The following is a 26,200-nucleotide window of genomic DNA, read 5'->3' on the forward strand; positions in this document are numbered from 1 at the left end:
ATGATTATTATGGGAAACAGCCGACATGTGGCATGCAAAAAGGATGGGAGCCGTGAAAGGCTGGCATGAGATACCATTATCCATAGTTGGGGAGGGCAATACTAGGATATTGATAATATGTACCATTATGGAAAAGAGAATGGCATGGTTGTACAAATCTGAGGTCGATCTCTCTTTCCCGTTCTCCCTCTGCCTCCTGCTCTCCATCTCTCTGTCTCCTCTTCCATTCCCTCTATCTTGCTTCCCCCTTCCTCTATCTCACTCATTCATTCCCTCTATCTCCCTCTCTCCTTTGATCTGTCTCAACTCCCCTTCCGACTCCGTCTCACGTACGTGACAGGCAGGTACAGGCGTAGCCTAAGTAAATACCGATAAACAATGCCGAACACGACTGAACACTGCTCAAAGCTGCTAAACACCACTTGGCAGCTTTCCATTGATTCAAGACTCGCGACCTGGCTGGCTCAGATTATCAATCCACATTGCTGAGCTGGCGGATACTATCCAACGCGACGACGATCGATCATGAAGAACGTGCTGGGGACTTGGGTATGTAGCTTCACTGCGAAATTGCTCGAAAGCGTGGGCGGTCCATGACAAAAGCAACTGCGGCTGACCTAGCCTGCTGCTGAGGAGAGCGTGTCTGAGTAGATGCTGTTGCTGTCGAACGACCGTGCGGACCTGTGACCGGGAGTATCTGTCCACGCAGCTCCGACAGGGTCTTGTCATCCGGTCTCGCACGGGCATTACCTGGGCCGGTTGACAAGTCGGGCGACCAAGGAAGGAGCTGTTGGGATGGAGCGCACCTGCCGCTGACAGTGCAGTCAAGGAGCATCAATGGAAAGAAGCGAACGCTGGCGTGCTCCTCCTGCTGTTGCCTGTTTAGCAGATGTGGTCGTCCAAGGAAGGTGCGGTTGTGATGGCGATGTTGTCACCCGGTCTCAGTCGAGCTCTATTCCAGGCCGGATGATCTCGTAGGACAATCGCGGGAGGTATTCGTCATGCAGTTTCTGATGAGAATCAGCGGTTGCGGTGTGCTCCTGCATGGCACGTTGATGCGCTTACAGAAAGAAGGCTTTGTGAGTCAGTCATGATAAGTCAACAAGACAAGCTTCATTATGGTTCGAGCGACTCAACGAATATGTCTGCTTCTCTTCTCGTAGCCATCAGTCATTTAGCTCCATAGGATCGCAACACCATGGTTGTTCTTTCACTCTCTAACACAGAATTCCACGATCAGCTTCTCCAGATCTCTAATCCTGTACGGCTTGGTCATGAAGCCCTCCATGCCCGTCCTCGTCGCCCTCTCAATCGCCTGCTCCGTCACGTCTGCCGAGACAGCCAGGATCGTAGGTAGCGTCAAATCGTTACATCCCGTTGTCGAGGACGAGCCATCTTCCTCAACCGGGGACCCAGGGCCATACATCCGCATAATCTCCTCGGCAGCCTGGTAGCCATCCATTTCAGGCATCCACAGATCCATCAAAACCACGTCCACAGGCTTAAGATTTGCTTTCACCGGCCGCTCCTTCGATCTCGTTCTTCCCGAATCAGACATCCGCCGCTCCCTAGACGATTGTCGGGACTGGCGGATCTCGTGCATGATCCGGACTGCCTCCTTTCCGTCAAATGCCTCGTAGACATCCTTGTAGCCGAGCTTGCCAAGCATGTTTACCAGGAGCTTGCGGTTGATCTTGTTGTCTTCCGCAACTAAAAAGGTCAGGGGGTGCTTTGTTGCCAGCTTCTTGTCATAACTATCTCGCATGACTGCGGGAGAGAGGCGCCTTGTCTTTCCTGCCGGAATAGTCTCTGGCCCGGTTGTGTTCTCCTTGCCTGCTGTTCTGGGCCTCAGTGGCGAAGAAGCCTTTCGACTAGTAGGATTGAGGTTAAAGATGGCATTTGGCGATCTCGGCGTCGCTCTCGGCGTGGCGCTCGCCGTGTTCCTGAAGACACTTCTCGACGGGTCCGGTGTGTTGTTGACTGGCGTTCCGCTTCGACTTGTTGCCGCGCCCGGCTCGAGAGGAACGCGGATCTCGAAGTCGGAGCCTTTGTTCGGTCCGTCGAGTTCGGACCTAGTCAGGCTCACATCGCCACCCAGCCGTCGTGCAAGTCCCCTAGCAACCATCAGACCCAGTCCCAATCCTTCTCTTGCCCGGGTCGTTGAGCTATCTTCGCGCGAAAATGGTCGGAACAGGCGTGGTTGAAAGTCCAATGGAATGCCATCGCCCTGATCGCAGACGTTAATGAGCAGATACTTCTGACTAGTCGACAGCTTGACATGTAAGGTGACCTTTCCTTCATTGGTGAACTTGAACGCGTTCAGAAAGATCTCGTATACCAGCTTAGCTAGATCCCGTTCGTCGACCAGAAATGACTCTGGCACTTGTGGATCGACCGTCCATTCGATATCTTTTTGTGAAGTATGACCGTTCGACGACCGACTTCGGACCTCTATCCGTTCTCCCAGGTCTATCGGTTCACTGATCGCCGAGTCGGGTCTTCCTCCAACTCTTAGCGCGTCGTTGATGACCACTGGTAGCAATAGCCGTATAGAGGTTTGCCGAAGTCCTGGAGTTGGATATCCTTCCACGTCACTACTCGGTGTCATCACTGGCGTTTCACGTACCGTGGCAGTCGGCAGCGTGTCTGGGGTCAGAAGTGAAGGTGACGAAAATGGAGCTCGTGTTGGGCTGTTGGTGGTGCGTGGCGAAATCTGTCGTGGTGCATCGACAGCACGAATCTTGTTGGGCGGACCAAATTGCCAGCTATTTTCTGCGCTTCGGCGACGTTTATGAGTTCCGCACTGGATATCGTTGCCTTCGATGACTCTCGCAGGCTTGTAGTCAAAGTATGCCGTTCCCGCCACTGCTGGAGAATCTGTATCTTGCAAAGGAGTATCCGGTATCTGCATGTTCATATCGTAAGCATGGACAACATTGTCAGCAGCTTCGACGGCGCGCTTCGCGCTGTCTTGGACAGTCTCGATGTTGTCCCTCAAGGACTGGAACACGCCACGTATCTTGCTGTTCGCAGATCCTTCGACCTGTTCCTGGACCGAGGCATGCATGATATCCAGCATTCCCACGACACCATGCATTGGTGTCCGAAGTTCGTGCGAGAGGCTCTTAGCGTATGGCTTGAGCGATTGTTGCGCATTGACGACCTCTTGTGGAATGACTGCAGCGGGTACCGACTCGGGCGGAGTCATGGTCTGAGCCGCTTTCTTCACAAAGCTTTGACCAGAAACAAGACGGTCGATGACCATATCCTCCAGTGAATGCAGGATCATCTCCAGAAACGCCCAGGACAGGGTCTTCTTCGCGAGACCAGCCTGATGCCACAGAACCCCAAAATGGGCGAAGCATTTGCCCTCATGGAACAATGGAACGGCAATGTATGCCTCTGCGGCGAATGGCATAGGGTTCGGATTATTGGTAATGAATTCGTTAAGTCGGTCCGGAATGATGAAGACCTTGTCATGCTTCATATGCGCACAAGGACTGGCATATGCTTTGTATTGAACGTCATTGTGCATGCCTGATATGCCTTCTCCGTTGTTGTAGTACCAGGCCACACCCATCAGGCACGCTCCAGGTTCGCCAATCGGAGGCATTTCCACAGCGACATCGTGGTCAGAGGCGAGAATTCGTTTCGCAACGAATCCGAATTGAGCGTCAGCAATGTCGGTCAAGCCATCCATCAATTTGCTCCAAAATACTTCGGTCTTGCACGCCTTGAGGGATGCCTTCAGCCGCATCAGCTTTTCCGCTGCGTCATTTTCGGCTGCTGGGAAGAGCCTTTGTATGGATGGTCCAAATGCTGGATCACCGGCGTGTATAGTCACACCAGGCTGTGAACTCGATATGCATAGCGTTGACCGCGCTATAGGCGGCTTGTCGACTTCCGCCAGAGGTTTTGTTGTCATCTCTACGGTTCATAGAGTTCAGGCCCAGTGTTACCAACGTGAACGTTCCCGTAGGATCATTTCGGATTTTTCCTTTCCTCCAGAGTTGACACAGGTGTCTACAGATGTTGTTCGTGACCGGGAGTGGAAGTACGCGCCTCGTGGACGACGACACTCGCAACGTGGGAGAGACGAAAACGTGGATCGGTCTGCTGAAAGAGTGGTAGGTTTGAACGGAAGTTCAAGACGGATATCGGGCGCAGATTGATAATGCGGTGTTGGGTTTTACGCTGCGCAAACAGTGGGACAAGCTGAGTTCTGAGTTTCGCGTCGGGCCTGTATGAAGATGCGGTATGCCAGAATGTCGCTCTATCAGGTTACATCCAAGGGTAAATTGCAGAGCTGTCAGAATAACGTAAGGGCAGACGTGCAACGCAAAAGCCCAAGCGTCGAAGAAAGACGGAAGAGTTGTGGAGGAGGCCCAAGCACAGCGGTCTCTGCTTGACTTGACGAATGCTCGAGTCGGCGCTGACGAAGATGACTTTTCCGGACTTTACGCACTGGCTACTTGAAAGGACCAAGATGTTGTCACAAGAGTATACTAATGTGGCAGTAGGCAAGATTCTCAGATTGAGGTCTAATTCGCGCTCGGCGTTCGCTGTTATTAGGAAGTCTGGTGGAGAGTCGCAAGGAGAACAGCGTTAAGAACACCACAGGCTGAATAGTTGGCCTCAGTAGTGGCACGTCAGAGGAGTCGTGAGGCGGACGGCAAGTTGCCGGCAGGTGCGAAAGAGGCGTTCGAGATTAGAAAAGAGGCGTTCTTTCGCAATGCCAAAATTACGAAGTCTTCGGTGTAGTATTACTCACACTCCGGCCAGAAGACTTCATCTAGCACGATCGCTCCTGCTACGGCCCTGCAACTATCTGTGGTCAAGCACGATCAAGCCCGCCTGATAGTACCTGCTGTGTCTTCCACGACAGCAGGCGCGATTATCGACATGACCGCCGTTCTCTAGCTTGCTTGTTCGTGCTCACAAGTCTACCCCTGCTTCCTTTCCAAGACCCTCCCCTGTCTAAGATCGGATGGCGTTTGTTCTGGAACGCGGTCTGTGGATCTGATCTCGTAGATCATACCCTCCACAGTCGGAGCTTTGGCCACTGACACCGAGGCGGGTGGACTAGCTGCATGTCTGCCTCGCATTGGCAAATGCACAAGAAGCCATTCTGCAACACGATGTAAGATTTATGCATCGGCCATCCCAGCAAGCATGCAGTTCTCTGCTTCGCCGGCAATGAATGGACTGTGCCTACAGTGGGGGACACGGGGGCCGGGGCCCGTTGTAGGTTGAAGCACGGCAGCCGAAGATCTGACTGTCGCACAGATTCCCAAGTCGAGTCAGCGCAGCAAACAGCCTGTCATTCATCGTGCAGCAAGCCGACGGAAAGAGGGTTTGCAGTTTGTGTGCACGCGGTTCTAAGTATCCGGAAAACGTGCTCACGTTGGTGGTTGATCGTTTCCCACGCGGTGACTGTGTAGGGGGGTCGCTCCTGCCACGAGGAATGGATCGTCCGCGGATGCAGATCCCCCATCTTGCACGCGAAATTTCACCTAGCTGCCTTCATCGTGCTGCTTGAAAGCACGACGACATGGTCTCGACGACACAGGCGCTCGCAGTGATTACCAAGCCTCCCAGGCCACTTCTTTACTTTGGATGCGCCATGGCGGTCTCTTCGAGCTTCTAGACCGTTGGACGTTGATATCATCCTGCAGCTTCGCGGGAGTCGGCACCGCCAGCTGCAAGCCACGCTGAACTATAGGGTGGGTATCCTCGCCGTTGTAAAAATTCCGCATGCATCAAAGTTCTGTTACGAGAACGCAAGGTTGTATTGCGGCGGATCTCGCTGCTCCCGCTGTAGGCGCAACTGCCGCGATAACATGAGAGTCTAGTGTCACTGGCATCGTCGACGGCAGGAGCGTTCAAAGAAGAAAGGACACAAGCTGGGATGCAATGATATCGAACGTCGCTTGGTACTTTTCTATCTATGCTACTGGTACAGGAATCTATCCAAATGCCGCTTCTCATGCTCTCGTAAATGCATCAGACGAACCATCTATGTGATATCTCTCTAGTTGGCCTTGACCTTTCCATTTGCATGGTGACCATTGCCTCTGCTGTGGCCATAGACGTCTTGTGAATGAGCAGGCGCTGCAGGTCTCATGAAGAACGCTCGCTCGACAGCTTTCAGTGCCTCATCGATGAGGATGACAGGGAAGCTGATCCAGACGACAGCAAACCATTCCGCCTTGTTCAGTGGATCGATGTTGAAGATCCCTTGAAGGAATGGCTGATACAAAATAAGAAAATGGAGCGCCATTGACAGACAAATGGCGTAGATCAGCTTCATGTTCTTCCACAGCGGCATGGTCAACAATGACTCTGATGATGACAGAGCATTCATGGCATTGAACATCTCGATGACGACCAGGATGCTCAACGACATTGTCGAAGCCGCTCGGTTCTCATACGCTGCTGTTGCGAACATGGAGCACTCAACGTCCTTGAATAGTGGATTCGTCGGTCCGCAACGGTGGAAATTACGCAACTGACCGAAGCTGAGTTGAGGTCCTTCGTTGTAGAACATGAACCACCAGACGTAGCCAAACACTGTGGCAGCACCAACGTAGGTACCCACGATGAGGTATCGGATAAAGAGCCAGCCTCCGACCAAAGGCTCGTCGCGCTTCCGTGGGGCTCTTCTCATCACATCGTGATCGGCGGGGTTGAACGAAAGAGCTGTGGCTGGCAGACCATCCGTGACCAGGTTGACCCAAAGCAATTGCACTGGCACGAGTGCCTCCGGCAAGCCAAGCGCTGCCGTTAGGAAGATGGACACGACCTCACCGATGTTCGACGAGATAAGGTAGCGGATGAATTGCTGCGTGTTCGAGTAGATCGTCCGGCCCTCTTCTACTGCCAGTTCAATCGTCGCGAAGTTGTCGTCTGCAAGAACCATGTCGGCGGCCAATTTGGCCACGTCTGTGCCAGTACCCATTGCGACACCAATGTCAGCTTTCTTGAGGGCAGGAGCGTCGTTGACGCCATCGCCAGTCATGGCCACGACTTCGTTGGAGTCTTGGAGTAGGTCGACGAGCTTGGACTTGTGGGATGGCTCGACACGGGAGAACAACGAAGCGCTCTTTGCGGCTTGCAACTTCTGCGCCTCGGTCAAATCATCAAATTGACGGCCAGTGTAGGATTTGCCAGTCAGATCCTCGTCCTGTCCAAAGACGCCAATCTGACGACAAATCGTCTCAGCTGTGAGTTGATTGTCGCCAGTAATGACGATGACACGGATGCCAGCATTCTTGCACTTGCGGATAGCCTCGGCGACTTCAGGACGTGGAGGATCGATCATGCCGACAAGCCCGATGAATGTCATGTTTTGCTCCAGTTTTGCGTAGTCTTGGGTGCTCTTCGCCGTCTTCAACAAAGGATTGTCGCCAATATCATCAACGCGAGCGAGTCCAATAACTCTGAGGCCTCGTCGAGCATATAGGTCGATTTCTTGTTGAAGCAGGGCTTGGTGCTTCTTCGTCATCGCCACTTTTTTGCCATTTGACCCAACAAGAGTATGAGTACAACGCTCAATGATGGATTCCGGAGCACCCTTGGCCAACAATCTCGGGGTACCACTCCCAACAAGGACCGACATGCTCTTGCGATCACGCGAGAATTCATATGTCGCTTGCACCGGAATCTGTTCTTCGTACCACTGGCTAGCATAGTGTACACGGGCGTCAGAAAGCAATTGATCGCGGCGCTTGTTGATAGCTTCGTCAGCCGTGCCTATCTTCTCAACCAGAACACGAAGAGCGCCCTCAGTTGGCTCTCCTACGTTTGAGAAGAGCTTGGACTTTGGATCATATGCCAGCCGTGCTTCATTGCACAATGCAAGAACCTCGGCCATCTGCCTGATGGTGGCTGAAGACACGGCAATATTTTCAATCTCCTTGCCATTTCGAGACAACTTCCCATCTGGACTGAAAGTCGTGCCCTCGACCTGCAACTCATCGAAGTCGGTGCCAGCCTCGTTTAGATGGACAACCTTTTGGACGCTCATCTGGTTTGTGGTCAACGTGCCAGTCTTGTCTGAGCAGATGACGCTGCAGCTGCCCAGAGTCTCGACTGAAGGCAGACTTCGAACAATTGCGTTCTTCGCGGCCATCCTTCGCGTACCCAGAGCCAAACAAGTTGTGATAACCACTGCCAGACCTTCGGGAATAGCAGCAACACCGAGAGAGACGGCAATCTTGAGATAGTAGATAGCACCCTTCGTCCAGCTGCCGCCGTGAGATGGATCGTTGAAATGCTGAATGTTGATCAACCATACTAAAATGCAAATACCAGTAATAACCTTGGCAAGTGTGTCGCCGAAGTCATCGAGCTTCTCCTTCAGCGGCGTAGGCTCTGAGATCTGAGCTGTGATGCTCTCGTGGATGTCTCCGATGGCAGTCTTGCTTCCAGTGAGGACTACCACAGCCGTTGCGTTACCGACCACTACCGTAGTACCAGAGAAGAGCATGTTAGTCTGGTCTTGCTTTACAGCTTGTGCATCTTGGATCGCTCGGCAGTCTTTTTCAACCGATTCGCTTTCGCCGGTCAGGATGGCCTGGTCCACAGAGAAGGCATTGCTCTGGATGGAGAGTAGCCGGCAGTCTGCTGGTATGCGATCCCCAATCGCTACTTTGACAATATCGCCCGGCACAAGATCATCGGCCTTGATCTCTGCAACTCGGCCATCTCTCACAACCTTGGCCTTGTTGGCCGAATACTCCTGCAAAGCGGCGATAGCTTTCTCAGCACTGCTTTCTTGGGTGACCCCCACCACCGCATTCAGGATAAGGATCGTGAGGATGACCACAGGATCGACGAATGCGGTCCAGTCGTCAGAGTCTTCGAAGAGCGCAAGGACAAACGAAATGGCGGCGGAGCCGAGGAGGATTATGACTAGTTGATCCTTGAATTGCTCGAGGACTAGTTGCCATAGAGGCGTAGGGGGCTCTTCGGGTATCGCTGAGGCACCCGTTAGCAAGGTTGCCCTGCTGGCATGACACTTCTACTCACAATTGCTGCCGTACCGCCTGCGGTTCTCCTCAACTCTCGGTGCAGTCAAGCCCTTCTCTTCTGCGATATCAAAGTGCTTGAGCACCTCTTTAGGCTCTTGGACGTAGGATTGGTCCATGTTTGCAGCCCTTGGCGCAAGGAGCGTGGAGAAGCACGTTCAAGTACAAGGAAATGGACAAGGAGAATTGACAGGAATGTGGGAGCAGGAGGCCATGCGCGGCGTCGTCTTATGATGCCAAAGCCGACGTTTCGAGAAATATGAGAAAAGGTGAGGGACACTTTCCGCTAGATCCTTCCACCTGAAGGTGAACGACGTGTCCTCTACTTTTTTTGACCGACGCCGCCCTTGGCGGTCTCCGATTCGAGAAGCGTCGTCACCGGTGCATTCAGGTACCGCAGAGATCTGGAAACTTTCATCGAGTTTGGCCAGACTGACACGATATCTGATGCAAGAGTGAAGAGTCTATCTCCTATTTATGGACTGGTCTTCCTGCTGTTCTCTTAGCGACTACTTGGCATCTTCCACTACACAGTGATCATGACTATAGCCAGCACTGGCAGTGCAACTGGCTCATCGCTGCCTGGCAGCATGAACATGATAGCCAGACGACTTTGCAGCGCACTTCAACGCTGACAGCCACCTACGTTCAGATAGACTGGTTCGAATAGCGACTTAGCAGAGGCAAGCCGATATGCTGTTCGTTTGCCAGCCAGACTGCCAGACTGCCAGGGTCACTCTTTACCCAATACGCCGGCTCAAGCAACGATAGGTAAGGCTGGAATGATCTGAGCGAAGAGAGGGCTCCAGGTATCGTCCAGGCTCACCACATAATGGACTAATGAGCAGCGCTGCATCAGGATTCGTGACATGTCGGCAGGGTTCGGCTTCAATCACAGTCCACACACCACGACGGCGTTCCCACGCACTGTTCGCGGGCTACTCCGTCAAGCAGCGGAGTATGAGCTTGCTTTCCGCGCAGCTCGATTCGCCGGTCTAGAGCCATTAATGTGCGGAAGCAATTGCCACACAAACAATTGAGATGCGACGGAGGTCGGCAGAACGGTACACAGAGACAGATTCTGAGTCCTTGAGCGTTCCCATAACAGTGAGGATGGACTTGCATGAGTGGCAAAACCGCATTCTGCGTGACAGAACTCGACAGAGCTGCACCAGAAGTGGTGAGTGGTCACATCGCTTGATGCTAACATGTCTCCAGGCACCACGGACACACTCTCATATATGTATAGCGCCACATTTCTCGGTAGCTTGATGGATCATACTGCGGTAGGCGCTTAAGGACGGCTCGGACGCTGGTTCCGAGCAAAAGGCCCTGCAGCATGGCGGTTCAATGCATCTTTGACAGGAATTGACAGCTACAAACCCCAAGAAACCCTCGATCTAGGTTTCTTGGCTCGGGTTTTAGACTCCAGCTGCTACAAGATGGTTCAGCATATCTACTTGATTCGAACACCTGATTGTCGGTAGGGTACTCCGAGAAAAAGGTGGCCGACACGCTCAACAGGTCACTTCGTACTTCAGCATAAGCGAGACGAGCAGTCAAGGATGTGGTGGATTGTGAAGCGTGTAAATGTTGCGAGGGTAATACGACAGAGACAATGGTTTACTTTGGACCGAGCAAGGGCTGTCAACTCTGCCGCAAGAGACGTGTGAAGGTGAGTAAGCTGCCCGTCAAATGTCAGAATACATACTGAAATTGAGTCGTGCGATGAACGACGACCAATCTGCGGCGGTTGCTCGAAACGGAACGTGCAGCATCCTTGTCACTATCGAAATGACCTAACGCAACGCACTGGGAACCAGAAACATCGAGAATGGGAAATCGCTGTTTTGAATTTCAACGACGATGAAAGTCGCGGAATCACGTTCAACGACGACGCGAGTCGCGGTCTGACTCTCAACGATAAAGCAGATCGCTTTCTGGTCGATTACTGGGACTATGGAAGTATATACCCTAGCTTCCAACAGCAAAGCGTGGACAGCGACTTTGAATCGCTATCCTACTTCTTCACCAACTGCTTGAGCCCCCCACGCGAAGTACACACACACCTTTTCGTCGAGTCTTGTTTTCCTCTCTACGCTTCGTCTCCTCCGGACTCGCCACTACGGCATGCCACCTTAGCTGTGGCTACAGTCTGTCTCGAATTCAAGCGGACATGGAGACCACACACGGTGGCTGCTCAGAGACACTGGGCGAAGGCAGTTTCCACCACAAGGAATGCCATCTTGAATCCTGTACTCGCTCGCAGTGACGAAATTCTGGCCGCGATCTTCATGCTGGACTTCTATGAAGGTCTGGTTCGCCGCTATGTGAAACTAAACAGCAATGCGGAGATCCATCAGAGAGCCGCGATGGCGGTCGTGAGTGCACGTGGTCTACCTGATCCGACAAGCGAGTCATCACAGCGGCTGTTCAGTGCGCTCAGGACAAAGCATGTCATGTTACATTTCCAGACTGGTAGGCGCGTTGCTGACTTTCACGAAATGCTCTTCGACGCTCACCGGTGGCCGATATCGAGACTGGACTCAGTCATAGCAGACATGGCCAATCTAAGCGCGGATATCAGGGAGTATGGCTTCGGCGACTCCAAGTATGGCGGCACTTACCATCAACGCTGTGTCGAAATCATTGCACAACTACGAGCATGGCGCCAGTCGATTCCGCGATCATGGGAGGCATGCGCCATCGACCAGCATCAGCTGCACCCAACGATCACTGCAGCCGGCATATACGAGGGTCTCTGTGACGTGTACAGCACGCACACGGTAGCTCAGATGATGAATTTTTGGCGCGTTCTGAGCTTGACAGCACTTCGGCTACTCAGTCAGCTGGGGCCCGCCTCGCAGGCTCCGAGCATCACAACCGAGATCCAGGTAATTGTCGATGAGATTTGCGCCAGCGTGCCCTTTCATCTGGGCAATCGGATGACCTACCACACGGAAAATACATCGCTTCACTACCCTATCGTACCTCCCTGGCTAGCCTTTCAGACAGCGTATGTCGACGCTGCAGGTCAGCCAACAACTCCAACAGCCACGGACCACATCAGAAACGCTATTTTCAAGGGAGCCTGGTTGATCCTCACCCCGCTCTGCACACTGATGGACTTCAGTCGGCCGCCAGTAGGACACGGCGCGTCGTTGCTTCCGCCAATCAAGCTGCGTGCGGGTCAATTAGAGTGGATAGAAGCGCAGTGCCGGCGCGCGCATCTGGTTACTGCTGTGCCCTGGCCGTATGGTAGCGCGCCGCTCGTCAGTATCGTAGGGAGCTTATCGACAACACCGACCTGGGGAAGTGTCGTCGTGGCACCTACATCGGCACAGGAGAGCACAAGTGATGGCTATGAGGGTTCCGATGGGGAGGAGTGAGCGGGTGGTGGTCGTTTCGCCGCGGCTTCACAGAATTATATGTGGAATCTCGTTTTGAACAGCATTGCGTATGCTAGCGCAGCTGGGGAGTCCTCTACAGATGTCACGTGCAGTCTTGAGAAAAGCTCGAGTCTTTCGGACCAGTGCTGCCTGAATATCCGGATGGTTCAGCCGGCGTCGAGTTTGGGGGCGCAGCAAACTTCACTGCTGGGCTCACTTTCATGGACAAACAGACAATAACGTATGCACTGAGATCAGGACTGAGATCTTGCAAGATCAAACACACTGCAAGATCAAACATACTGTAGGGGCAATTAGGCGGTGACATATACGCAGTGAATGACCAAGTCTTCCTTCATGCAAACAGAGGATCAATCAGAAACTTGAATAATCTGAAACACCCAGCACTGCAATCACACTGAAACTGCGTATATAGTGTTTACACTCACCCGTAGCGTGCCCGACTTTGCCAGGCTTAGTAGAACCTTGGCGGCCAGTGTCTCAGGTCGCTGTGTGTCTCCTCCTCGACCATCAGCCTGCTGCCAACACACCCCGAATCTCTTCCATCGACTGTTTATTCTTTACGATCGCTATTCTCGTCCTGTCATCGCCCAATCTTACAACCTCTTCACAATGTCTTCCGACGTAAGTTGATTCTCGTTCTGCGATTGAGGGGTTTTCCCGGGTGGGCTGTTGACCGCAGCATGAGACCATGTGATAAGGACGAATCGCTAACATTCTACCTTCTACAGCGCGAAAGGTAACAGCTCGACCGCAAGCGATGCGATCGGTACTAACAGCAATGTCAGCAAAACTTTCCTCGCCCGGCTCTGCGAGCAGGCCGAACGCTACGATGAGATGGTCAACTACATGAAAGAAGTTGCCAACGTACGCCCTGAAGCCTATTCCTCACACCCATGTGCGACTGCTAATAAGACATGCAGATCGGTGGTGAACTGACCGTCGACGAGCGTAATTTGCTGTCCGTCGCCTACAAGAACGTTGTTGGCACTCGTCGTGCCAGCTGGCGTATCATCTCCTCGATCGAGCAGAAGGAGGAGTCAAAGGGCTCTGACAAGCACGTCGGAACCATCCGCGATTACCGCCAGAAGATCGAGACCGAACTCGAGAAAGTCTGTCAGGATGTCCTCGACGTTCTCGACCAAGCCCTGATCCCCAAGGCCGAGTCCGGCGAGTCCAAGGTCTTCTACCACAAGATGTATGCCAACAATATCTTCATTCGAGTCATGCTCTGACGAGACTACAGGAAGGGTGACTACCACCGCTACCTTGCCGAGTTCGCCTCTGGTGAGAAGCGCAAGACTGCCGCTACTGCCGCGCATGAGGCTTACAAGGTAAATCTGACCCCGAAAATGCCGCACGTGAATGCTCACCATTCTATAGAACGCCACCGATGTTGCTCAGACCGAGCTCACCCCTACCCACCCCATCCGTCTTGGCTTGGCCCTCAACTTCTCCGTCTTCTACTACGAGATTCTCAACTCACCCGACCGTGCGTGCCATCTGGCCAAGCAAGCTTTCGATGATGCCATCGCAGAGCTCGATTCTCTGTCCGAAGAGTCATACCGCGACAGCACACTGATCATGCAGCTCCTCAGAGACAACCTCACCCTCTGGACGTCGTCCGACACTGGCGATGCTGAGGCTGCTGGTGCTTCTGGTGAAGCCCCTAAGGAGGAGAAGACTGCTGAGGCTCCTGCAGCTGCTGAGGGTGCCGCTGAGACCAAGACCGATGCTCCCGCTGCTCCTGCTTCCTAGACCCAACGAAGCCACGTCTATGCCTCGACCTGATGATCGGTGCCACTGTCGAGGTGCAGACTTGGCCCAACACGAACGGGACGACTACAAATTCGGCGCCAGTCTGTCAGAGACCTCTTTTCGGGCAGGATCTAGCGAAGGGCCAGTAGATACCATGCGAGCGTGCGAGACGGTGGAATAGATACCTTGTCCTTGTCCTTCACACTTTGGCTTAAGCAACAAGCCAGATGAAGGAACTTTTTCAAATTTCTCCTACTACGATGATACCACACAGCCTAGGCTTTTTGGTCAACGAGGAATGGAGTTTAGCAAGCGACCATCAATCAATACCGGTTCACTCATTTGTCTGCTGTGCTTTGCTCGTTCCAAAGGCCCCGACTGTGCCTCAGGAGATGCCTTGGATGTAAAGCCGAAGACTGCAGAGTCGCGTGCTTTGCACTGAGTAGAAATGCTCGCTTCTAACTTCTCTAACGTTCAACTCAATCTTCGGAACTCTTTTCCGGCACTCCCGCTCCGAACTCTTTTTCATCACATTTTTGGCTCTTCCCAAACGATGTCGTCGTGATGTCAACCATAACTCATCTGGGCCGTAGGTGCCTTCCTGCCCCGGGTGCCTGACATGCTCCTGCTGGTTGGTCTGAGTTCTCTGCAAGATGATATCAGAGCGGCTTCGTTTTCCATTCTTCTCATGCTACTACTAACACCCACTGCATTCTAGGACTTTGCTTAAAACTCGAGCAGCCTACGTCCTAACAACTACACAGAGTCTACCACTATTCACTTCCTCAACCATTGAACACTCCATTGAACACTCCATTGAAGCCTTTCAAATCCACAGAGTCTCTCCGAGCCTCTCGACTCAGGTTACAAACAATCAGTCCTTGTCTACGAAGCCAACTGAGAACCGCAATCAGCGGCCTTGAGCACTTCTTCCTCCCTCGTCCCAAGTGACTCCAAACTCGAAGAACCTTCAGTCGCTACCGCCATCTCACAAAATGGCTCTCCGCGAGCACTTCCCCAAAATCTTTGTCGGAGTGGTTGGTGCCATCGGCGTGGCAACCTACATGGGCACACGTCCGCCCAAGCCGGTCGGCACGCCTTCTGCCAACCCACTCAAGACGCCTGGCGTGGCCAACATCGAGGGAGCGTATCAGAAAGGCGGAGCTACCTCGACCCACACCAAGGCTTACGGCGGCACGACCTTGGGTCAGAAAGACGATGTGATGAAGGAGAATAGTGCAACGGCGAGACCTAAGGGTATGGATTTCGAGGGAGCTGGTGACGAGCAGAGGCGGCATGGAAGTGAGAAGGGCAAGCCGGGAGAAGCGTTTACTGGCATGAATTATGGCACCAGTAAAGGCAAGTGAGTGTAGGGGAGGATCCTGAACCCATCTCAGTTTTCTCGGTTCGGCGAGCGTCAAAGCGCCCGGAGGAGCTGGTCGAGACGGTACTTTGGCATAGCATTTCTCGTGACACGGTCGACGTATCGATAGCTTCCGCGTCAAGCTAGATGTCAGCGCAGGCGTCCAATGGCTTACAGCGTGGACTGTATGGGACATTCAGCTTTAGCAAACATCAAAAGTCCGATTAGCCATGCATCATTCTATCAATCACGTCAATGCTTGAGCTTCAATACACATATTCGTAGCTGCAGTCGAGTTCTTGACATGTCGAGGTCGCTTCGGTTTGGCGATGGCCGGCAGTGGGACGGTTGCTCCACTTAAAATGCAGGTGTTCAGCCCGCCACTGGCATCGACTGCCCGACCGCGCGGCACGACTCTCGAACAATCGCAGCACTCGCCGTCGCTGTCGCTGTGGGCGTCCTGTGTTCTTGCGTCCTGTTTTCTTGCGCTACGGCGCTACTCATGCGTCGAGGGACTTGTGTATGACCTCGCATCACCTTCACGACGAAGATCACCATGGCCTGGGGCATACTTGAACCAAAGCACATGGAATACGTGCCGGGCACGGTCAATGTCTACGAGGAAGCGCAGAGGAATGCTGAACTGCTCGAGTCGGGACGGCACCTCAAGAGGACAGAAGATGGAAAGAAAGTCTTGATTCCACAGCCTACAGGCGACCCAAATGATCCTCTGGTAGGTCGCACCAAGTAGTGAGACTCTCGAGACTAAGATGCACCAGAACTGGCCACTCTGGCAGCGCGACGCCATCTTGGGCATCCTTTGCTTCGTGTCTGTGATCGCAACAGTCGCCTCGCCTCTGCTTGCCGCCAACTCGACGACTCTGGCGATCCTGTTTCAAGTGACCTTCCAGGATGCAGCACTCTTGACCGCATACCACCTCGCAGGAGTCTGTGTCGGAGGCGTGATCTGCGTACCATCGGCGCGGATATGGGGCAAGCGTCACCTCTTCCTCCTCGGTTCGCTGCTCATGGTCGCTTCATCGGCCTGGGGCGGCTCTACGCACAAGGACTACAACTACGCCTCATTGCTCTGGGCCCGAGTCTTCCAGGGTGTAGCGCTTGCTCCTTTCGAAGCCCTGGTCAACGCCTGCGTGGGCGACTTGTACTATGTTCACGAGAGAGGTGTCAGGATGGCAGTCACAAACACCTGCCTCTTCGGCGGCGCCTTCCTGACACCAGTCTTTGTAGGCATGATCTCATACAACCGCCATCTCGGCTGGCAGTGGACCTTCTACCTCATGGCGATCTTCATGGCGGCAGGCTTCTTCCTGCTTCTCTTCTTCGTCCCGGAGACAGCATATCGCCGACCTGGACATCTCGACCTGGACTTGATGTCCGAGAACTCTTCCGGCATAGTCTCTCCCAGCAAGCGATCTAGCCAAGAGAGCGAAGCAGAGAAACGCATCCACCAGATGACTATCACCGAGCCCACGCAGCGACCCCGCGCATCCCTGGTACAACGCATGCTTCCCTTCAACGGACGGAAAACCGACGAGAAGTTCTTCCTCCTCTTCTTCCGTCCCTTCCCACTCTTCCTTCACCCTGCCATCGCCTGGGCCTGCCTCATCCAAGGCGTCATCATTGGCTGGACAGTCATGGTCGGCGTTATCCTCAGTCTTGTCTTCCTCGGTCCACCACTCTTCTTCAGCGAGCGCGAGGCTGGATACTTGTACACCGCCGCCTTCATCGGCAGCATCCTCGGCCTCATCCTCGCTGGCGCCTACAGCGAGCTCGTCACGAATTTCATGATCCGCATCAACAAGGGCGTCTACGAGCCCGAATTTCGCATCTTTCTTGTCATCCCCACCCTTATCTTCTCCGCCATCGGCCTCTACGGCTTCGGCATCACGGCTGCGAACGTCAAGCGCTATGGCTGGCTTGTCCCGGATGTCTTTCTAGCATTCATCATCATGAGTATGGTTATGGGTGCTATCGCGTCGGCACAGTACCTTGTGGATGCGCACAGGGACATCGCGGTCGAGGCGTTCACGAATCTGATCATATTCAAGAACATTTTCAGCTTTGTGCTGGCGTATTTTGCCTACAGCTGGGTGTTCAAGAGTGGGATCAATGAAATTTTCATTGCGTTCGGGAGCATTGAAGTTGCGATATGTTTGTTAAGTGTGCCGATGTATGTGTTTGGGAAGCGGAACAGGGCATATTTCCATAAGCATGACATAGTGAAGATGGCAAGGTTGAAGTGAGGCAGGACGCAGCGGACACGAGTGCTGGACGGTATACAGAATAGTAATGTGACGATTTTGACGGCAGACACCACCTGATCTCGCGTTTTCGCTCCTGCTCAGTGCTCCCTGTCACGCTTTGGAGCTATGCATAGCCTTTCATGGCTCGATCCATCGTGCACATACCGAATGCTGGTAGACAACGCGATTCATCTGTGTATCTGGTTGTCGTAGTGTTCGTCCAGGAATCGTGTGATGCTTTCGATAGCTTCCCGTAGCTCCTCTGTAGTATACAGGCTTGTCAAATGACTGATCATCACCCGCGGGTAGAACCAGAAAGGTTCGTCGGGACATGCAAAGGTGGCTTCATCGGTCAACTGGCTCTACATTGAGGGGACCGTCATCCGGCTCCAGATAAAGCTTCTAGTCATCCGGCCTTGCATAAGTCATGCATCGCAACTTCCCCTCCCACCACTTCAGAACAGATCGCATTCTCCGACTTTGCTACTTCTCGACACCCTCCGACAATGGCGACTACTTAATGACGTCGTTTGCGCCTTCTCCCCGCGCTATCGAGTCCTGCTCAACAATGGAATCTGCGGAAGCAGACATTCAGGTCATGGCACGCGTTTCTCCGCTGGGACGCCCTTGTCCCGCAGGAGAATACAAATGTCTGCGTATTCGGCAAAGCTAGTCGTCGCTTCGAACCTGGATACAATCAGGAAGGTAAACAATTCACAGCGGCATTATCGTGGTATAAGATGTAAGCAGCAGTATTGGCACTTTGATCGAAGAGTGTCATGAGTATGTATACGCACGTGAATACAGTGGCTCAATTGCTGTGGGTATTTTTGACTCAAATAACCAGCAATCGGACCAAGTCTTGGGACGACCAACCTTGAAATCAATTGTCCAACAAACAGAGTCGGGTTGGAAGACCTTTCCCTAGACACCGTCAGCTTCCAAATATGCCGCAAGAACCAGCAGCAGCAGCGACGACAGCATCTTCACCCTTCTACCAGCGAGCATTTCCCCTCCTCCCCGCCTCCACTACAAAAACAGCCCTTCTTCTAGTCGACATTCAGATCGGTCTCAACACACACGACACGCCTTACTACGGCCGTGAGCGCTCCAACCCAGCCTTTGAAACCAACATCTCCGCTCTACTCGCCGCCGTCCGAGCATTCAACGCTAGATCGCCCTCGACCTCGATCACGGTCATTCACGTCTACCATCGCTCCTCCCGTTCGGAATCACCTTTGTACCCTGGCAAAGCCAGTGCGAAGATCATGCCCTGTGCCGCGCCTGAGGGCGACGAGGCCGTAATCGCCAAAACAGCAACCAGCGCGCTCGTCGGAACAGAGCTAGAAGCGAAGATTCGCGAAGCAGGCACCCAGCAGCTCCTGATTTGCGGCATCGCCACCGACCATTGCGTGAGCACTACCGTGCGTGCGGCTGCGGACCTGGAGGTCTGTGTCGACGCCGGCGGGGAAAGCAAGACCACGAGAGACGGGGTTTGGATCGTGGATGACTGTTCGGCTTGTTTTGACAATCACGGGAGCTTCGACGCGGAGGTGGTGCACAAGGTCAATGTGGAGAGTCTGAGAGGGGAGTTCTGTGAGGTTACGCTTGGTGAGGAGGTGAAGAAGGTGATGCTCGCTTGACACTTGGTACGGGGAGGCTGGCTCGGCGTTGTGAGGACGAGTGTCGCTGGACTGATCGGGAAGGGATGTTCGATAGATGACGCTTGTCGAGACAGAGACGGGCGAGTCAAGTAGTCCACCGTCAACGAAGGCTACGGTCCGGAGTGAAGGCGATGTTGTAAGCCACGGAAAGGCTCAGATTGTTTGCGTGAGAATGCGCTTTGAATTGATGGCGATGATGGAGCCGACTCGCTCAAGTTAGATCAAGGTGCACAGGGCGTCAAGTCCTGAATGGACGGGGTTGTTCCTGAGAGACTGCATCGTACATACCCAGGAATAGAAGTACTCACTGTTGACTCACCTAGGGAGGTTTGCATCGTACTTGGCTTTCAAAACTCGGGAACAAGAGCCATGAAGAATTGGACTCCGGAGCACCCGCTGACTGTCGGTCCGCCACCATGCCAACATGCAACCGAGCTATGAATGCATCTCAACTTCCGTCATCATACTAAGGACAGTGGCCATTGCTGTCACGGCTTTAAGAAGCGCCATAACGAGCACAACCCATGCGCTGCTGTTCATAAGAAGCAACAAATCACCTGAACGACCTCGCACGGACTTCAAGTTCATCTAACCTGTGATTCATTTCGATGTCCCACTGTCGATATGCCCATTCACCTCGAGATGTCAGGCAGTGCAGCAGCCAAAGTCTGAGTCCTGCTAAGGACAGTGAATAACTCCTGGCCGAGCGCATGCCTGATCGCTCCGCGCTGGACCGCATTGAAGAGGTATAAGTAGTCGTCTCACTCTCAACATCACCTTCCTCTCTTCCATCCAGCAATGAGAGGACGAGGTCATTGCCATGCCAAGATAGCGTCTGCCGCTACTTGATGGGGCGAGCTGGAGTTCTCCGAGCTGTTCAGATTCCAACCGATCACAATGCGATTGTACCAGGAAGCACGGACGCAACCGGCAGCCCAGCAGCTTGTTCGAACTCCTTCTCAGCGAGAGTTCACGGGTCGCAACAAGCGTGGCAGTCGGGCTACACAGCTCGTGCTCAAAGGACATTGAAGGAATTCAACGGCACGATCAGCCTTTCCGCACGTGTTTCAAGCCCTGGATGAACTGCAGTCTGCCGTTGACCTTACACGTTGACTGGTATTGTCGACCTGCTTTGGCCCCAAGCTGCCCACGAAAGTCCCGCGTGGCAAATGAGAAACCCTCATTGTCATAACAGAAGCCTTATGATGTTTGATCCTCGTGGCGGCGCAGCACAATCATCACAGCAATCTGCGAGATTGCCCAGCTGATGCAAATTACAAGGCTCCGCTGCTGATCCTGCGGTTTACGGGCTAGACTTCATCTGGTTTGATTGCTTTCGGGCGATTCGTTGGATTTTATTCTCCTGAAGTTTGCTTGGCTTCTGCTTGCCCGGGTTGTGCTTGGGGCGTTTTTTCGGCTCGAGTTCAGTGCTGTTTTTAGCGTGCAATGCCGGTCTTTTCTCCTTTCCCCGATATCATTCTTTAAGGTTTGACAAGGGGGCTAGAGTCTCTTTGAGATCTCTTTGGATGTCGAGAGGATGGAATGTTGTTGTCGTGGACGATGACTTCTTCTTGAAGGTCACTCGTCGACAGTGAGACATCATCGGAGGTGGTGACGACAGCGACGCGGAAGACGCCACAAGGGACTTTATCTGGATTCCTGACCCACGTGCTGCTTGATTTACCGACAATGTGTAGCTTCAGCGCGTACAATCGCTGAAGGTTAAGGGAACGTCGACAGCGAACAGAACACTCGAGTAACCACCTGAAGCAATCCTGAGGAGTTAATGTAGGACAAGTTGGGATCTGGTCTGGATCTGGAGCCGAGACAGAACGAAGGAGGTACTTGTGACTACATACGAGACAAGTACATCATCATATCAGCCCTATGGCCACAACGACAATTCTCCAGCAGCCTACCCCTTTGAGCGGGCTGCCTGCTCTGAACACGAATACTACACAGCATGCAATTAGCATGATGAATACACCGAATTCGGCACCATCAACAACGCCATCCTCATCATCAGTCACAACCTCCGCCACAGGAGGTATCGGTTTGGAACAGTCATCGTTATGTCTGGTCTGCAAAGCCCTCTTTGATGGCTTAGCACCACGGAATGAGTATGGAGAAGTGCATCACTACGGCCTAGAGGCACTCTTCACATCGGCATCGAGGGGTTGCCATCTATGCTTGACGGTCTCACAGTCGATAGATCCAGAGTCATTCAAATCATTCCAAGCACGGCTCCTGAGGGACAACAAAGTGGAGAGCTGGGGCTTTGCAGCCGTCAGCCCGATTGCAAGGGACCAAGCGAGGATAAGGTTTAGGTATCTGAGGACCCAGCGATCTGACGATGAGGTGTTCGAAGGCATGAGCACTTCGGAGAAGCGGAAGACAAGAATGAACATGACTTCGCCTGGAACCAGTATGGACTTCAAGACGCTCAGTGACACCAGTGGCAGCAGTGAGAGTGGTAGGGCAAGACGTGAGCAGATGCCGATCTTAGTGGAGCTGATTCTGATGAACCCCAAGTGTGAGTCCATGATATGTCTCGAGCTTTGTTGATGCAGCAGCTGACGCACAAGTAGATGCAGTAGAGCCTGGTGTTCGCCGGATAGGTCTCGAGTCCATCCATACCGGCTCAACCGAATCATTCGACATCGCACGCAAGTGGATCGACGAGTGCATGTTCAACCACATGAAATGCTCCGTCACCGAAGGCGCCGGTCCCATCTGGAAGCCTACTCATCTACTCGACGTGTCTGTCAAAGGTCCGAAAGGCGCACAGGGTATCAAGCTCGTCGATGCCATGTTCCTGGACGAGTTCACCGAGTATGTGACGCTAAGCCATGTTTGGGGCAGGTCGAAAGCCATTCGATTACACAAGGGTACGTTGAAGGCTCTGCGTCAAGGAGTCGCGGCTTCATCTCTGCCCAAAACATTCGCGGAAGCCGCGATGGTGGCAGACAAGCTTGGCTATCGCTATCTTTGGATAGATGCGCTTTGCATCATGCACGACAACGAGCAAGCTGTTCTGAAGGAGATCTCGCAAATGGATAAGATCTACTCCTCGGCCTCGCTCAATATCGCTGCTACCTCGTCTCGCGATGATACAGGCGGCCTGATCTACCCACGTAACGTCAAGGCCCTGCAACCTTGCGTTGTGGATGTCAACGGTGTGGGCGTTGCCAATGGCATGTACAAGATCTTACGGTCGACGGTGTGGCACGACCTAGTCGATACGTCACCACTAGGCAAACGAGCCTGGTGCTTTCCAGAACGCTGCCTCGCCAAAAGGACATTACACTTCACTCGGACGGAACTTATGTGGGAGTGCCAGCAAATGTGCTGCAGCGAAGTATTTCCGAAAGGTCTACCAGCAACAATGTCTGCTCCCGCCGGCCAAGACGGGGTCGAGTTCTTCAACAAGCGCACACACCACCAACGCCACGGCAACTGGCACCAACTCGTCAAGCTCTACTCACGTGGCCGCATGAGCTACACCTCCGACAAGCTGCTCGCGGTAGCCAGCCTTGCTCGCCAGTACATGGTGCGCAACCGCCTTCGAGAAGCAGACTACATCTGCGGCCTGTGGAGACCACAACTCCCAGCCGCATTACTCTGGAGGACAGACAAGGGCAAACGCCCCGTGAAGTACCGCGCACCGACGTGGTCATGGGCAAGTATCGAGGGCGACATCGTCTATCCGGAGAACCCAGCCCAAGGCCCCGTTGCGGCGTCGAAAGAGACCTGCCTCGAGATCATATCGACCGAGCTGGCGCACAAAGCAAACGATGTCTTCGGACAGTGCGAGTCCGCTCGCTTGAAAGTCCGTGGCTTCATGGCTCGTGGCCTTCTGCCTCGAACGCGCGACTACTGGGGCCAGACGCCCTGTGAGATCCAGTGTAAGCAGGCAACGCTCGAGCTTGAATCCGCATGGTTCGACGAAGACCTGCCCAAGCTATCCGATCCAAGCGCAGGCGTAGGTATGATCGAGCACTTGCAGATCTACCTACTCCCGGTAGTCGACGTGATGGATCGCGTGGAGGGACTGCTGCTGTGCTCGAATATCAAAAGAGGAGAGTTCAGGAGGATAGGGCAGTTTGAAATCAGTAGGTATGACCAGACGAATTGGGACAAGTTCAGGGCCGTGATGAAGGGCGATCCAGACATGGGGAACTTTGAGGAAAGGTTGGATCATACTAATGGGTATTGGTTCGCGAGTGATTATACTTATGGGATCACGCTGGTTTAGAGCGCTTTGACGCAGAAAGACGAAACGTTTGACTGAACAGGGAGCGGTTAGGAATCATCCGCCGCGTTGCCAAACGATGAGATGCCACGCAGAGGAGCTGTGCACTGCACCCCAGCAGCCCGACAGACGATCGCGAGACACAAGAAAGGGACGAACCCCCGCAGAGACCAACGGAGATCATGGCCAAATGCGCAGCACCGGTATAAATCACGCTAAACAATCCAAGATGACAATCGATCCGATCATCACAGCGATGAGCTCCATGGCAGCTGATGAAAACCGCTAGGAAGTCTCTGCCACTACCTTCAGACATACGACTCAATATGCTCGACACAAGACCACAGCCAAGGTCTTGAGCAGAAGATTGGTCAAATTTAGAGAGTCATCTGACTTCAAAACTCCCGAGCAAACCTAGACAACGGCACAATAAGCCTCTCACTTACCAATGAGTGTACGGACCAAAGATTCGGACCTTCCCAATGGCTTTTGCTGCCTCGGGCAGACGATTTGCATCGTAAAGGGCAGGAACGGAAGACCGAGCGCTGGTCGGAAGCAGAGACTTCCCTGGATTGAGTGGACGATGGGACGACGGAAGAAGCTGCGGACAGGGCAAGTGAGGGCCCGCAATTGGCAAGGCGGAAGACTTATGAGGTGTTGACGAAATGCGTAATGTTGGCTGCATGAATAGGAGTGACAGCACAGCGTAATGAACGGTCTGAAAGATGTCTGGCTTTTGATTGAGGCTGGACTTTAAGATGTCTGCAGAACGTTTCGTAGACCATGTCGACCACACTGCTCACGTGCGAAGCATTATCACTGTACTTCTGTGCCACTCATACCTCAAGAACACATTGTTCTTGGTCAATGACGCTGAGGATTCTGGGAGTCCACCCTTCCCAGGACGTCGAATCGAGGAGCCCCAGGGTTATTATTTGTCGCTTCCAAATATGAGCTCCAGGAGTATGCCCTCTTCTAATTGAACAGTTTCCTCGCCACACCCTTATACTTATCCTCCCCGCCGACCTGCCCTGGCTTCTGCACCTCCGACGCCGCCATTGCCTCGATCCCACCACCGCCCTTCCTTGGCAGTTTGTGCGTCTCGGTAGGTCTCGGCTCCGAGGTGAAGTAGCTGTGCTGTAACGCCTGCTTCGCAGTGGCTCGCTTGAGCGGATTCAGCGGCATCAACGCCATGAGGAAATCTACAGCGCTGGAGCCGGCGGTGGGGAGCATCTTCATGAAGTGTGACTTGTCGCGCAAGGGCTGTTGGGTTTTTGGTTCAAACCAATCTTTCAGTTTGCTCACTCCTGGCCAGTTGTCTTCGTTGGGAGTGCCGATACGTTTGCATATGGCTTCGATTTGGCCGAGGGTACCGGCTGACGTGTCCAAATCTTTCTCATCAACTTCAGCAATCATGAAGGGTTTGCGGCCGATGAGCTCGGCGAACACGCAACCTATCGACCACATGTCGACGGCGCCGGAGTAGTGGTGGGCGCCGAACAGGAGTTCGAGCGGGCGGTACCACAGCGTGATGACATTGGGGGTCATGCGCGTGCCAGGCTCGGCGAAGGAGCGGGCGAGGCCGAAGTCAGCAATACGTATGGAGCCGTCGTTGGCGATGAGAATGTTGTTGAGTTTTATGTCCCGGTGGAGGACAAAGTGAGAGTGGCAGAAGTAGATGCCACGGCAGAGCATGGCCATCCAGGCTTTGATGTCTGCGTTGGTGTAGGGAATAGCGGAGCGGTAGAACTCCTCGAGGTTGCCGTTCGGACAGTGCTCTAGAACCATGCTGACGTTCTGGTCTTTGGTGCTGAATATGTCGTACATCTGGATGAGTGAGGGATGGCCTGAGAGCTCCTGGAGGTATTTGATTTCTCGGATGGTGTCGACGTTGAGACCAAGGTCCATGTCGCCGTCGCCAGTGATGAACTTGAACTTCTTGATGGCGACCAGGAACTTGGGGTCGGATCGCAGATGACCTTCGTAGACTGTGGCATATGTGCCAGAGCCTAAGAATTTGCCTTTCACATATTTGTTGCCGATGGCTTCGTTACGCTGCTCGGCCAGATCAACATCCAATTTCCGCCGTTTTGAGGGCGGCTCTGTGATGGTCTTAGCCATTGACTTACGCATGGCCAGTGTCGATGTCCGAGAAGGTGATCCAATGTTCAAATTGGATGGGGACCGCGGCATGAGCGGCGAGACCGCGCTTCTGGGCTCCATGATGTACGAGGCGCCTGGACCACTTCACTCGAGCTTGGGCCAGCCTTCACCGTGGCGCTGTCACTGCCGCCATAGTGCTCCGGTGAGTAAGACCTGGCGCCGACAAGGATACAGACGCACCGTGGCCAAACTCAGAGTGTGACATCCGCGACCCCGTCAGTGAATAGATGAGAATCGACACTACGTGAGGCGTGACCCCTTCAGGCTCGCCAGGGTTGCCTTCTTCGGCCCTAACCC

The 26,200-nt window shown here is 53.5% G+C and overlaps 8 protein-coding genes across 8 annotated transcripts; 5 read left to right on the top strand and 3 right to left on the bottom strand.

Annotated features, from left to right (window-relative positions):
* Positions 1–1,210: 1,210 nt before the first annotated feature.
* AB675_468 (Sensor histidine kinase RcsC) lies at positions 1,211–3,925 on the bottom strand (the record flags this gene model as incomplete). Its single annotated transcript, XM_018144846.1, has 1 exon — positions 1,211–3,925. The coding sequence occupies one exon, from the start codon at positions 3,923–3,925 to the stop codon at positions 1,211–1,213; it is 2,715 nt and encodes a 904-aa protein (XP_018006043.1).
* A 2,106-nt stretch (positions 3,926–6,031) lies between these two features.
* On the bottom strand, positions 6,032–9,148 carry AB675_469 (Calcium-transporting ATPase sarcoplasmic/endoplasmic reticulum type; the record flags this gene model as incomplete). The annotated part of the gene is made up of 2 exons (XM_018144857.1): positions 6,032–8,979; positions 9,031–9,148. The coding sequence occupies 2 exons, from the start codon at positions 9,146–9,148 to the stop codon at positions 6,032–6,034; spliced, it is 3,066 nt and encodes a 1,021-aa protein (XP_018005587.1).
* A 1,499-nt stretch (positions 9,149–10,647) lies between these two features.
* Positions 10,648–12,418, top strand: AB675_470 (uncharacterized protein; the record flags this gene model as incomplete). Its single annotated transcript, XM_018144869.1, has 2 exons — positions 10,648–10,704; positions 10,853–12,418. 2 exons carry the CDS (start codon positions 10,648–10,650, stop codon positions 12,416–12,418), a joined length of 1,623 nt encoding a protein of 540 aa, XP_018005544.1.
* A 2,774-nt stretch (positions 12,419–15,192) lies between these two features.
* Positions 15,193–15,564, top strand: AB675_472 (uncharacterized protein; the record flags this gene model as incomplete). Its single annotated transcript, XM_018144888.1, has 1 exon — positions 15,193–15,564. The coding sequence occupies one exon, from the start codon at positions 15,193–15,195 to the stop codon at positions 15,562–15,564; it is 372 nt and encodes a 123-aa protein (XP_018005728.1).
* A 552-nt stretch (positions 15,565–16,116) lies between these two features.
* Positions 16,117–17,824, top strand: AB675_473 (putative MFS-type transporter; the record flags this gene model as incomplete). The annotated part of the gene is made up of 2 exons (XM_018144899.1): positions 16,117–16,293; positions 16,340–17,824. 2 exons carry the CDS (start codon positions 16,117–16,119, stop codon positions 17,822–17,824), a joined length of 1,662 nt encoding a protein of 553 aa, XP_018005442.1.
* Positions 17,825–18,771: 947 nt separating this feature from the next.
* On the top strand, positions 18,772–19,467 carry AB675_474 (putative isochorismatase family protein; the record flags this gene model as incomplete). Its single annotated transcript, XM_018144910.1, has 1 exon — positions 18,772–19,467. One exon carries the CDS (start codon positions 18,772–18,774, stop codon positions 19,465–19,467), a length of 696 nt encoding a protein of 231 aa, XP_018005917.1.
* A 1,998-nt stretch (positions 19,468–21,465) lies between these two features.
* On the top strand, positions 21,466–23,743 carry AB675_475 (uncharacterized protein; the record flags this gene model as incomplete). The annotated part of the gene is made up of 2 exons (XM_018144920.1): positions 21,466–22,021; positions 22,077–23,743. The coding sequence occupies 2 exons, from the start codon at positions 21,466–21,468 to the stop codon at positions 23,741–23,743; spliced, it is 2,223 nt and encodes a 740-aa protein (XP_018005622.1).
* Positions 23,744–24,715: 972 nt separating this feature from the next.
* AB675_476 (Serine/threonine-protein kinase KIN28) lies at positions 24,716–25,963 on the bottom strand (the record flags this gene model as incomplete). The annotated part of the gene is made up of 1 exon (XM_018144931.1): positions 24,716–25,963. The coding sequence occupies one exon, from the start codon at positions 25,961–25,963 to the stop codon at positions 24,716–24,718; it is 1,248 nt and encodes a 415-aa protein (XP_018005456.1).
* Positions 25,964–26,200: the final 237 nt, after the last annotated feature.

Source organism: Cyphellophora attinorum (assembly GCF_001299255.1).
Source record: "Cyphellophora attinorum strain CBS 131958 chromosome Unknown Contig1, whole genome shotgun sequence".
NCBI classification, from domain to species: domain Eukaryota; kingdom Fungi; phylum Ascomycota; class Eurotiomycetes; order Chaetothyriales; family Cyphellophoraceae; genus Cyphellophora; species Cyphellophora attinorum.